Raw genomic sequence first — 14369 nt, 5'->3', positions numbered from 1 at the left:
GATGTCGTCAGGCCAGATGGCTGAGCATCAACTCATTTACCCTGTCTGACCTTTAGGCCTTGATGGAGTTGAATCTTAGGAGGACATTTCATCATGAAATTAAAAGCATTTTTACCTGCAGTGTTATTTATCAATGAGATAGTTTTGGTGTGAGTTTGGAGTGTTGGAGTGCCTTCTCGCCAATATAATGAAACTATATGGCACTCTTGTAGTGCTCAAAGCGCCAAAAAATACATTTGAAAAACTCATGACCCGGGTTTCTCAAGATAACCCACAGACTTTGTTGTGAACAGTTTCATGTAGGAACTGTTTTCTTTCTACTGCACTACACCCACTGTCCGGATCATGGTGCAGGAGGAAGCGTGACAGTGCCAGATGTAAATATGATTTCATGATGTCAGGAAAGAGACATTGCTGTTGAGTTATTCATGATTTATTTTATTTATTTATTATTTTTATTTGTATTTTTGGTGCTTTAAACACTACAAGCTGAGCACCATCTAGTTCCATTATACTTGACAGAATGGCAGAAGGCAGACATCTCCAACACTCTGCAATGTATTTTTGATTTTGGGTCGAACTATCCCTGTAAGCTAAGGCTGAAGATCTTTTTTCATGAAAGATGCTAATATGATGTTTTCAATCTTCTTCTTCAGGACAAAGAACTCTCCACCACAGAAGTGATGTCCTAGAGACCGTGGTGCTTGTCAACCCTTCAGAAGACACCGTTGTATCAGAGGTAATGTCAGTCTGAGAAACAGGGCCCTGCTGGTCGCATGTACACTACCTGAAATGACCAATCAATTAGTTGTCAACCATTAATATAACCACTGAATAATTTGATTATTGAATAATGGGTTTGAGTAATTTTCAACATTAAAAGTTTAAATTCTCCAATTCCAAAAATGTAAGTATTTTCTGGTGTCTTTACTGCTCTATGACAGTAAACTGATGTCTTTGGATTGTAGACAAAACAAAATATTTGAGGATGTCTTTTTGGGCTTTGGGAAACATACTTTGGGACTGACTGTTTTCACCATTGACATTTTACTGACTGAACAGCTAATATGAGAAAATAAAAATAATCATTACTTGCAGCCCTTCATGCACATCTACAAAAGTGTTACTCTCTCTGACTGACACATCTGTCATATATCAATAATTCAGTTAAAAAATAATCTGATTTCAATTTCATTTTTAGTATTTACATAAAACCTTAACATTAAGGATCCTTTAAAATTGTTTTAAAGACATATTTGACCCAGATATGAATTGATTTTACAGTTGAAAAATAAAGTTGTCTTGTGAATAGAGTATATAAGGGATACACTATTTCCTAATGACCTTAAGACCTAAAATGAATCTTCCTTCATCAGTGAGTCAGATATTTCTTTTTCCATGTTGTCTCTCCTTTAACTGCTCTCTGTTCCTCTCTCTGTGTGTGTGTGTGTGTGTGTGTGTGTGTGTGTGTGTGTGTCCCAGATCCAGTCTCTGGTCACAGACTCAGCGGGACAGAAGCTTCTCGTCTTGAGTGGCCAGAGCTCAGATCACGGTGGACTTCTTCTTCAAACTGGGGTTTTTACCTACCAGACCTTTTCTCAAGTTTTTGCTGATCCTGGGGTGAGTCAGATCTACTTAAACACTTAACAATAGTCATATGAAAAATCCTGCACATTCATTAATGGGTTAAATATGAAACAAGAGGTACCAGCTTTGACATTTTCAGAAATATGGATATTACACAAAAGATGAAAGCAAGGGAAAGTTTTCAGGCCCCAACTGTCTCTTCCAGTTAAATTAATAATTTTCCTCTGAAAAACAAGCAGAAAGCTGAGTCTTTGACACAAAGATTGACTGAATGATGTTTGTGGGTCTGTCCTCCTGCAGGTCAGTGAATTACTCGGCACAACAGCCCCCAAGCAGCAGGCAACACTTACTGTGTCCTGCCGCGGGGAGGTGGGCTGGAGCTCCCTGGGACAGCAGCAGACCCTGCGGGAGTTCCTGGAATACAAACTAAACCCAGAGTCTGTTCTTCTCAAGATGGAGGGCGTGACAGAGTTCACAGAGTACATCTCTGAGACGGTTGACGTCCCCTCACCTTTTGACCTGCTGGAGCCACCCACATCCGGAGGGTTCCTGAAACTTTCCAAACCATGTTGCTACATCTTTCCCGGCGGACGAGGAGACTCTGCTCTCTTTGCTGTGAATGGCTTCAACATCTTAGTGGATGGAGGCTCTGAACGAAAATCATGCTTCTGGAAGCTGGTTCGCCACTTGGACCGCATTGACTCGATTCTGCTCACACACATCGGCGCAGACAATCTCCCAGGTATCAATGGGCTGCTTCAGAGGAAGATAGCAGAGCAGGAGGAGGAGCAGTCTCAAGGCTCCACCAACTATAGTGACTGGATGAAGAACCTGATCTCTCCTGAACTAGGTGTGGTATTCTTCAACGTGCCAGAGAAGCTCCGCATGCCAGAATCTAATCTCAAAGTGAAACGAAGCATTGAAGAGGCCTCGCTGACTTTGCAGTACCTTAACAAACTAGGAATCAAACCGGAGCCTCTCTTTCGAGTGGTCAGCAACACCATTGAGCCCATTACTCTGTTCCACAAGATGGGAGTGGGCAGGTTAGACATGTATATTCTCAACCCTGTCAAAGACAGTAAAGAGATGCAGTTTTTAATGCAAAAATGGGCTGGCAACAGCAAGGCCAAAACTGGTATTGTGCTGCCCAACGGCAAAGAAGGAGAAATATCAGTGCCCTACCTGACATCAGTTACAGCGTTAGTCGTCTGGCTTCCTGCCAACCCTGCAGAAAAGATCATCAGAGTGCTGTTCCCTGGGAATGCACCACAAAACAAGATCCTAGAGGGGCTGGAAAAATTAAAGCACCTTGACTTCCTGCGCTATCCTGTAGCCACACAAAAGGACATTGCCTCAGGAGCTCCTCCATCCGTTATAAAACAAACAAAGTTAAAGCAAAGAACAGACAGCAAAGAGAGTCTCAAGTCGTCCCCGAAGACTACTGCAAAGGCCTCAAAGAAGGAAACTGAAGGACAAGATGATGTGTCAGCCGCCACAGAGGCAAAGAGTGATTCTGTCAAGGAAAATATCTCAGAGAAAAAAGAGGAGAAAAAGCCTACGAAAACTATAAAATCTAAAGGTGATGTGCCAGAAAAGAAAAAACTCCTTAAGGAAAAATCCTTAAAAAAGCACTCGAAGGAGAGAGTGTCAAAAATGGATGAGAAAAAGGACAAGGAAAAGAAAGAAATCAAGAAGATAAAGAAAGATGACTCTGTTAAAAAAGATGAAAAGAAAGATGTCAAGTCCAAAGATGACAAAAAAAAGGACACATCCAAACCAGAGCTGAGAAAAATTACAAAGCCAGACCTGAAACCGCTCACGCCAGAAGTGAGAAAGACATTACACAAAGCTAAGGTGTCAAGTAAAGCAAAGACAGGAAAAATCAAAGCAGCAAAGGTGTTACCTGCTGAGCCAAAGCCAGAGGAGCCAAAACCTGAAACTACTCAACCTGAACCAATAGAGAATGGAGCTGTTGAGGGCACGTCTGTTCCTTCAACCCCAGAAGACCTCACCAAGGATTTTGAAGACATGAAAAAAGCTGAAGTTGTAGCTGTATCAGCAGAGCCTCAAGACAGTAATGAGCTGACAGCACAAAGCCTTACCCAAGAGAAGCAGGAAGCACAAGAAACTACATCTGAAATTCCACCTGGCACAAAGTCTCCAGAAAAGGAGGTCCCGGAAGAGAAAACTGAAATTGAAGACAAAGACCAGGTTTTGACGCAAGAGAAAGAAATGGAAGAGGCTCAAAAGTTTGAGGATGAAGGAGCAGCAACTCAGGATGAGGATGAGGAAGAGGAGGAAGTTGAGCCTCCTGCTGCCAAAAAGAAAACAGAAGATGAGGAAGAAGAAGATATGGGAATAGGTGAAGAGGAAGATGAATCAAAGGAGGTAAAGGACGATGGGCTTGACACAAAACACGAGATAGAAGAAATGGAGAAATGTGAAAATCTCTCAGCAAAGGTTGTGGCAAAAGAGGAGCTACAGATGATTCCATCTAAAGAGGAGGAGGAAGAGGAGGGAGTGGAGAAAGCTGAACTGGAGGAAGTAGAGGATTTAGATGTCATAGCAGATGAGGAGATCAAACCCAAAGATGCACCTGAAGAAGAAATGGTCACTGAAAGCAAAACAGCTGTAATTCCAACTGCAACTGAAGAAGAGGAAGAAGAAGAGGAGGGCTACTTGTCACATGTTGCAGGAACTACGGCTCCCATTACCTCAGTAGTTCAAGGAGCTGCTGCAGCCGAACCTATCTCTTACATCCAAGATGAGACCATACCCGGCTACTCTGAGACAGAGCAGACCATCTCTGACGAGGAGATTCACGAGGAGGCAGAGGAAAGGATACCACACCTTCAGTATGATGTCAGCGCTTACGACATTTCCGTTCCAGATCAGACCGGATCATTTGTAGACATCCACGGCATGAGGGAGATGCAAGCTGCAGCTGAGAAAAGTTTTATCCCAGGTGTGCAGGAGCAGGTGTCAGTGTTCACCAACATCATCACTGCTCCTCTGGCAGAAGAGGAGCATGTGTCTTCTGCAACGTCAATCACAGAGTATGACAAAGTCTCCTCCTTCCCTACTTCTATCGCCGAAGACCAATCTGTGGCATCCGTCGCAGCACCTCCAGCTGAGGAACCACCCAAAAGCCCTGTTACCTTGTCGACCCCACCTGACGCCACCCAGGGTAAAGAGCAGCCACTCTCTGCAGGGACTCTTTCACCACCTTCTTTAGAAGAAGACAAACAATCCAAATCTCCATCTGATGACTTACAGCTTCCTGTTGCAGAAATGAAGCCGCCAGCTAAAGCTCCTGAAGCTCACACTGAGGAGCAGGAAGAAGAGGAAGAAGAAGAAGAGGAAGAAGACCAAACTCCTAATGTTGACATGTCACTTGAAAAACTTCAAGAGGGCTATGCTTCATCCCAGTTATTACAAGATAAAGAGACAGAAAAACTTGTTGGCTCAGTTTCTCCAGTTTCAATACAAGACACCAAACCAGACCACCTACCAGTTGAAGAAGAGAATATAGACGCTGTTGCGCCTAAAGATAGTTCATCTGTTGTGCCTACCAGACCTTTTGGATCAGACTCAGTAACTTCAGAGAGTGAAGAGCGCTGCTTCAGTCCGGATGATATCACTGTGAAAATGGCCTCCCCCCCGCAGTCCGGACCACCAAGTGCAGCACACTCTCCTCTTCGCCAGTCACCAGTGGAAGACAAGATGAAGGTCTTCCCTGATTTAGAGCTGCAAAAGGAAGCGGAGCTCCCTGATGTCATCACAGCAACTGAAGACAAAACTAAAAGCAAAGATGAAGCAGAAACACAAAAAGATGTTGACAAGCAGAAGGCAGATCAGCAGGAAGTAGAAATTTCAACATCTTTGGACGAGCCATTTGAGACAAAGATAAAAGAAGTTTCTGTAATAAAGGAGTCAGAAAAAGACACTTCATCTGTGCCAAAAGATGAAGGCAAACAGACAGAAACAATCCCTGTTGTTGCTACATCTTTAACAGACGTACAGCCACCTGTGTCAGCAAGGGATTCGCTCATGTCACCTGGACAAAGTGATGAAGAGGGTGATGACAGGCTCAAAGACAAAGAACCTAAAGTGCCAGGTAGATTTCCGGAGAGTCGTGCTCTGGATGATGATGATGATGTTGACGACAAGAAAGATGATGACGACAAGAAAGATGATGACGACAAGAAAGATGATGATGATGATAAATCTGCAGTTAAAACCATCAAGGTGGAACAGGAGAAAGAAAAGGACGACACCACCGATGTCATACAAGTCAAGGATGAACAAAAACAGAAATCTGACATCCAGGAAGACGTTTCTGCAGTTATGCCCATCACTGATGAGAAAGCACAGAAAGTGACAATAAAGGATGATACCGCCGATATTAAACCCGTAAAAGAAGAGCAAATTGCAAAAGACATTGTCACTGCTGATAGAGCCATTAAAGATGAACAGAAAGAGCCAGAAAAAGACCACACTCCTGATGTCAAAACTACTAAAGAAGTAGAGACTGAAGTTGTTCCTTCTGAGGTCAAAGAAATCAAAGATGAGCAGAGGCAGAGAGATGATGATTTTGACCTTAAAACCAAAAGTGAGGTTGAGGAAACTGACATTAAAAAGGATGATAGTGAGGTCTTGAAAAAGGAGGAGAAAAAGGAGACAGAAAAGGCTGATGCTTTGGATGTAAGCTCAATAATGACTGAAGAGAAAGAAATCGAAATAGTTCACAGCACAGATATCACGCCGATTAAAGAGATGGAGAAAGAGGCAAAGAAGGACGATGTGCCCATCACTGAGCCTACTGAGGATGAGAGGAAAAAAGAGATAGACACATCTGATATAAAAGTGGTAGAAGATAAGAAAGAGGAAAAGGAGATGAAAAAGATAGATGCTTCTGCCATGGAGCCTTTTACAGATCAGCAGAGGGAAAAGGAGAAAGAGATGGCGGACATCACTATTGCTAAACTCACCAAAGAAGAAGAGATAATTAGTAAGGATGATACGTCTGATGTTACCATGAAAGAAGAAAAGGGGAAAGAGATTTGCAAAGATGCTGTCACACCCATCAGCCTCACCACGGTGGAAGAAAAGGATGCAACAGTGAGTAAAGATGAAATTCCTGTCGCCAAACCAACCACAGAGCAAGAAAAAGAGACAAGTAAAGATGACAGTTCGGATACCAAACTTTCCAAGGAGCAGGAAGAAGACATCACAACAATCAAGGATGATGCTTATGTCTTCAAACCTACTATAGAAGACAAGAAGGAAGACATAAGTAAAGATGATACTGCTGCTGTAAAACTTACCAAGGCAGAAGAAAAAGATAAACTGCCAAAAATGGAAGATACTTCTGCTGTTAAACCAACGCTTGGACAAGAAAAGGATCAAGAGCAAAGTAAAGACGATACCGCGGCCATCGAACTTACCAAGATGAAGGAAGAGGATTTGAAAGTATGTAAAGATAGTGATTCCTCTGATGCATCAACCAAGGTAGAAGCAAAGGAGATACCTAAAGATGCCGTCATACCAGCTGTAGAGGATGAAAAGGTGCAAGAAACAAGTACAGATAAAGATGTTACTTCTGTGGTCAAGCTCACTGAGATGGAGAAGGAGGATGCCATGGTGAGCAAAGATATTTCCCCTGTCAAAACATCCACTGATAAAATTGTTGCTCAACCCATGAAGCAAGATGAAAAGGAGAAAGAAACCAGTGAAGATATTTGTGCTGACAAATCAGTGATAGAAGAACAAAAGGAAAAAGCAGTAGATAAGGAGGAAACTTTCACTGAGAAACCATCCAAGGAGGAAGAAGTGTCAATTCAGGATCACAGTGTTGCTATCATACCTGTGAAGGAGGAAAAAGATACAGTAATCATCAAGGAAGAAATTTTACCCAAGCAGGAGGAAAGCATAGACACTGCTTGTGTAAAACCCCCTACAGATGAGGAGGAGAAGGTAGAGTTAGTTACGTCTGAAGTAAAACTCATCAAGGAGGAGGCAAAAGAAATCCCAAAGCATCCTATTTGCGAAAAAGAAATTACAGCAACAGAGGAAGAAAGAGAAAAAGACAAAGACAAAGACAAAGAAAAGAGTTCAGATTTGGTATCTATACAAGAGCACAAGGATGATACTTCTGTCGAAACTATCAAGGATGACAAAGAGGAGGAAAAGAGTGACGTGTCTGATAAACAAATGAAAACACAGGAGGACAAAGAGCAGGAAAAGGCAGATTTCTCTGATGATAAACACATTTTGGAGAAAATTAAGGATAAAGAAACTGAAAAAGATGACATGAAAAAAGAGGAAGAAACAGACTCCAGTAGTGAGCAACCCAAGGATGCAAAAGAGAAAGAGCCATCTAACATTGAAACCATTAAGGCTGAATTTAAACAGGGCAGTTGTGAAGCTGAATCCATCAAACAGGAGACAGATAAGCAAATACACACTCCATCATTTAGCACTAAAGATGAGAAAAAAGGGAAAGATGATTATCCTTTTGAGTCTGAATCTAAGGGAGATAATAAAATAGAGAAAGAGCTTCCCGTGTCCCAGACCTTGGAGGGGGACAAAACTGAAAAGGATGATATTTGTGGTGTTGGTGATAAGCATATACATGAAGAAACCTCTGATAAGCCTTCTGGAACTCAGAAAGAGAAGGAAACTTTTGGTGGAACATCAATAGAAATGCAGCAAGACATTTCTGTAACTACTTCAAGTGAAGACCTGAAACCAGTGAAAGATAACATTTGTGTGTCTCCCAGCCACATCCAAGAGGAGAAAAAAGAGCAAGATAAAGAAGTAAAGACCGCTATATGTCAAGAAGAAAAGATGGAGAAAGATGACACACATGTTGCTGAATTGAGCAAAGAACAAAAAATGGAAAAAGAGCAAGAAAAAGAGTACACCTATGAGACTGATGACTCCAAAGATGAAAAAATAAAACCAGAAGAGGATGAAAAAATGATGAAAGAAAAAGATGTTTCAGACAAGACAGATGAGAAAGACTCCTCTGATGCAGACCACACCAAAGAGGAGAAGTGGGAGAGAGAGGAGTTACAAGAGAAAGACCTGGACAAAGCAATTAAACAACCTGCACAGACAGTATCAGGAGAAGCAGCATCCAAGTCAGATTACAAACCTGCATTTGTGGTTCAGTCCTCCGATGAAGACAGAGAAGATGAAGAGGAGGAGGACATTTGTATGGGAGGTGCAGGCTCCAGACCTTTGTCAGTGGAGCCAAGAAAATCTGATCATGACATCTCGTCCGCAGGCCTGCCCTCATCCCAACAACCACAGACAAGTGACCAAACTAAACCACCGACATCGCAGCAAATCACAGTGATCATACCAACACTTACAATGCAAGAGCCCTCTATTGATGAAGACGTCAAAGAGTTTGACAAAGAAGAATCCAGACTTTCACCCAAAGAGAGCAAAGATCTTGTGAAAACAGAAGTCACAGCTGCGCCACTTGCTAAGCCAGAGCCATCCTTTGAAATTGTCACATCAAAGGAGCAGGCAACCTCTATTTCCAAACAAGAAACAGCTTCTGATGCACCAGCTGCTAAATCAGAACCAATGTCAGATTCAACTGAGAAAAAGCCTGTGTTGTCAACGGTATCGAGCACTGACAGTCAACCCAGGAGCTCTACGCTCTCAAGCACTGAGAGCCAGTCCAGTGTTGAGGAAACGCCACAACAAGAGAAACAGATACCATCCTCGACAAGCTCAGGAGTCAGTGTGGCAGAAAAGACAAAGCTAGAGGAGAAACCAGGAAAGGAAGCCGAGAGGGAGATGGAAGGCGAGAGAGAGGTGGCTTCTCCAGGATTATCACAGCCTTGTTCATATTTTATGTTGGATTCTGAGGACACTGGCCACGCTGAAGTTGTAAAATCAGATGCTGCAAAATTGACCTCAGAGAAGGAAGCTGTCAGTGGAAGCATTGGAGACGAACAGCAAACATTTGGTACATCCAAGTATGATCCATATGAAAAGCCCATTCCAAAGGATCATGATTTGGACTCTCGAGAAGAAAGCGAGGTTTCTCTAGGTTTTGATCATGCCTCTGACATGGGTATTGATGATAACAGAAGAACAAGCCAGGCAGAGGCTGGTGGAGCCATGTTTCTCCTGGATGATCAATACAAAGAAGAGCCTCTGTCCTTTAGCAGAGTGGACTACAGTCCGGTGTCCCTCACAGAGAGTGAGAGAAGCAGCCACCACAGTCCAAGTGCCTCACCTAAATATGAAGACAGAGAGAAAGGCCAAGAGGAAGAGAGTGAGAGAGAAGAAAGACCAGATACACCTTATGTTGACAAGAGCTTTTCATCCGTAGACATGCAAGATAACAAAATGTCCCAGGCTGCTGAGTCTTATTCTTTCAGTCCCAAAGAAGACAAACCTGAGAAATCAGAGAAAGAGAAAGAGGATATGAAGGAGGGTGCTGCAGCAGAGGGAGTAAGTGATACAGTTTCCACCAGTGCTACTGTTCAATCAGCAGGGGCATCATTAAGACAAGAAACACCCTCTCCGTCTTGGAGCCAATCAGATCTTGGGACCCAAGTTTCAGCTACCTCCATAGCTTTTGGAGAATTCACAGAAAAAAGAACAACTGAAAAAGAGAAAGAAAAATCTGAGACCCTCAAAGACAAAATGGATTCTTCTGATCATGAAAGAGAGGGATCTCCCTCTGGTCGGCATTCACCTGCAGAAAAAGACATTTTACCTCAACAAGCACCACCTGTAGAGAAAGAAGGAACTTCAAGTGAGTCAAGGACAGCATCTGCTGCCACATTTTCAGGACATGAAATAGACGATAATGTTTTGGCTTCTGACAATAGTCAAATTAGCAGCTCTGCCTCTTGTAAATCCATGTTAGACCTTCCTGATGGAAAAGAGAGCCTGATAGATAAAAGGTTACTTGTAGAGGGGGAAGATTTCAATGTTGACGATGAAGAAGATGAAGATGAGGATGAGGAGGAGGAAGAGGAGGAGTTAAGTGATGTAGATATGGAAAAGGGTGCCAGAGAACAGTCTGAAAAAGAAATGTGCAGACGTAGCTCTGGTGATAGTGCCACATTAGCAGAAGTAGAGGACTCAAATAAAAAGTCTGAATTGCCTGAATCGAGCTTTCTTAAAGAACCAACACATGATGATGCCTCAGCTCTAGACAAGCAGGACGTGAGTGGAAAACCAGCATCTCCAGAAACAAAACCACTCAAAGAAGACATAGCCCCATCCAAACCCTCCGAGACAAAGAGTGTCGGTGAAACAACTCCATCAACTGACCCAAGTGCTCAAAAACCGGATGAAAGTGGTTTCTCTACATCAGATGCTCCAAAACTTCCAGAAACAAAGAAAGCAGAGGACACAGACAAAAAGCACTTGTCTCCTGAACCATCCACACAGAGAAAGTTGTCATCAGCAGAGGATTTTAGCTCTCATGAAGTACCACAATTAAAAAAAGGAGATGACGACAAAGTGTCTCCATCTCCAAGCTTGCTGACAAAGGAAACATGTCAACCAACGTCCACAATCAGCTTGACAGGCAGCTTTTTGCCACCTGACCATTCAGAGTCCACGTCCAAAACTTTGTCTAGTCCCTCCCCTCCTCTAAGCGGTAGCTATGCCGATATTGGACAGAGTAGATCTGGAGGTTATTCTGAGCATTTGTACAGTGAGGATAGTCAAATTGGTTTGGAGGAAGACAAGAAAGAAACCTTTGAGCTTTCAGATGCCTCCCAGGTCTCCAAACTAAGTGAAGATAAATACTACAGCCAAAGAGACATTCAGGACGAAAGTCTAGATGACAGACAGACCCTAGATATCACCACAAAAGAAGAAACTGCTTCATCACCTTGCACATACACCACCTTAACATACTCTACTTCAACATACTCCTCAACATCATACAGTTACTCGTCCTCGGCCTCAACATCTGCTCCTTTGAGTCAGAAGTTGGGAGACAAACCCCAAATGCTGACTGTGATACCAAGCTCTGCAGTACCTCTAGCCAAAGAGGATCCATCATTTACTGATAGATCATCTACAAGCTCCTGCTTTGGGGGGTTTCAGAGAGATGAGTACATGGAGGTGACATCGAAACCTGCAACAAAGTTACCGTTATCCAGCCAGTTTGATGAGACCAAACCATCATCTCCAGTCTTGTCTACCACTGCCAAACAAACTGAGGATCAAAGCGATTCTGCAAAGCCTGACACAGAAACAACGTTAAGCAGCAATAGTTTTTATATGCTAGAAACAACATGTGCTAGAACGATAACATCTTTAACATCATCAGCACCATCTTTACAAAGTAATGAACCAGCAAAGGTGCTGACGAGTTCATCAACATCAGAGGCTCGCTTTGATGTCGCTCCCCTCCAAAGGGCTGATTCTTCTGACAAGGTGTCCCAAGAGTCATCGGAAGAAGAGGAGCCTGTTACACTTGAAATGGAGGACAGCACCCTACCATGTCGTATTGAATGTCAAAAAATGTCTGAGCAAAAGGAGACTTTTCCATCGATAAAAGAGTCATATGTGGTTGACAGTACCACACAGTCCACAGAGACAAAAACAGTCACCATCACCTCTACTACCATAGTGTCTAAACCTGATGTGGTGATGGAAACAACTCTACAGACAGCCTCACCTACTTCACTGGGTGATAGTGGAGCTAGCAAAACCACATGTGCCACAACAGATGTGTCCAAAACAGATGAGAAGGAGATAAAGGATAATGCAGTAGAGGTAAAAGAGGAAAAGACAAATGGAGCTTTAACAGAAGATGCAAAGGTGTCAGAAAAAGATGGCAAGACAGAGACTGCTAAAGACAGTGAAGTCAAGCAGAAAACAGAGGAAAAGAAAATGGAGGACAAGACATGCAAAGACAGCACAGAACAGAAAATGTCAACAGCTAATTCAAAGATGTGTGAAAAAGCAGAGGATGATGAAAAAGGAGAGGCAGAAAGAGCAGATGAGAAAAGCTTTTTGGAGAAGCCTCCAGAGAGATTGGAGGTCAGGAGAAAGAGCAGCATATCTGATTGGGAGCTTCTACAGAGGCCTGATGACTGCCCAAGTGCCCCTCCTCCAGGTTATGGGGATGATGATGAGGAGGAAGAGGAAGCAATGGAAGCAATGGAATGGATGGCCAGTGTCCATGGTACATCTATGTCCTCCGCTAAAGATACCTATCACACAGAAACATCCAGTACAGGGGCAACAAGGGCTGATCGCCCCTCTGACTTGAACACAGGAGCCACCTCCTCCTCTGCCTCGCATGCAGGCTACTCCTCCTGCGAATACAAACATCGCAAAGGTGAACTTTCTCCATCGTTCATTAACCCAAGCCCTCATCAGCTCTCCAGTGATGAGGGGGAAGGAGAGGAGGACGATGGCAGTGACCACTCCCAGGAAGGAGATGAGGATGATCAGGAGCAGCACTCTGTAAAAAGGAGGTCGCACAAGCAGAGGCACCACCATGCTCACAGTTACCATGGAGATGCTGGACAGGGGCCACACCAGTTGTCTGGCGCCATGTCATCTGGTTTGGCTGTGACGTTAGCTGGTGAGGAAACACCTCCGACATCAGCGAGTGAGTCATTGCCTTCACAGTCCGATTCTGATGTCCCTCCAGAAACTGAGGAGTGTCCGTCCATAACAGCTGAAGGAAATCTGGACTCAGACGAGGATGCTGAACATCTGCCGGTGGACAAGTTATCTGGAGCAGGGGGTTGTCACCATCCTCCATCACCAAGATCAGCTCAGAAGACTCATGACCCCCCACCTACGCCGATGAAGGACCCTCATCCACACCCTCCGCACCCAGATGTGTGCATGGTAGATCCAGAGGCTCTTCTCAATGACCACAGCAGCACAGAAAAACTACTTAAAAAGGAGCACAAGGCTACCAAGGGCCTCAGAAAGGGCAAACCCAAGTCGGCCTCTCCCGCTCGTAAGGGAGAAGTCAGGAAAAGGTCCTCTACTCCAGTCAAGCAGATTTCTAAGGACTCTTCCTCACCCCGATCAGCCTCCCTCAGGAGGAAGGACCCAGACAGAAGCTCCAGGCTGATTAAGATGTCTGAGACCCAAGGATCCAGGAGTGAGCTCCTCAACCCATCAAAGGGCTTGGTCAATGGTGTCAAGAGCGGTTCAGGTGTGTCAATATATTCACTTCAAGCAGCATACCACTAATTTACCTTTGAAGTTATTGCTGGGCTGAATCAAAATGCCCTACTGCTAGATGATACCAGACAAAAAGAGGATTGTTATTTCCTGAGCCAGAAAGCATATTGGAGATACCAATATAATACATAAAAGTGGATATTTTTGACAATAAAAATAGAGTTTGAAGTGGATGATAAGACCCAAAGACCATTTTTGTTTAATAAGGCACATTCATGTCCTTATTAAAAATCAATTATAAGCTCAGCTAACTACACATATTAAATTTTTTACCCATACTGATAGATACAGTTAAAGACAGTTGTGCACATGCCATTTCGCTGATAACATTTTATGCAAACTAAACTACTTGACTGGTTACCATATTTCTACATTTCTTGTTTCAGTATATATGATTATTTAAGGGAGTTGGTACAATCATGTGAAAAACTAATTTTGTGCATTACCTTTCGATTTACAAATATGACAAGTCTACACTTGAATTGTCATATGTCATGTTCAGGCATGAAATAGGTTATGGTCATTAAAAATTGTTGCATTAAAGGGTACAGGGATGTACTGTACATTAAACATAGAAG

At 43.2% G+C, this 14369-nt stretch overlaps 1 protein-coding gene across 1 annotated transcript in view; it reads left to right on the top strand.

Moving 5' to 3' along the window:
* map1ab (microtubule-associated protein 1Ab) overlaps positions 1-14369 on the top strand; it is a 122497-nt gene that overhangs the window by 76158 nt on the left and 31970 nt on the right. The window contains exons 4-6 of the mRNA XM_042496442.2: positions 657-739; positions 1483-1620; positions 1888-13762. Coding sequence (XP_042352376.2) covers positions 657-739; positions 1483-1620; positions 1888-13762 — 12096 coding nt within the window. The remainder of the gene's footprint in view (positions 1-656; positions 740-1482; positions 1621-1887; positions 13763-14369) is intronic.

This window comes from Plectropomus leopardus, chromosome 7, assembly GCF_026936395.1.
Source record: "Plectropomus leopardus strain MGB_pleo_1.0 chromosome 7, ASM2693639v1, whole genome shotgun sequence".
Taxonomy (NCBI): Eukaryota; Metazoa; Chordata; class Actinopteri; order Perciformes; family Serranidae; genus Plectropomus; species Plectropomus leopardus.
The sequence above is the reverse complement of the archived record's forward strand: the minus strand, read 5'-3'. Positions and strand labels throughout refer to the sequence as shown.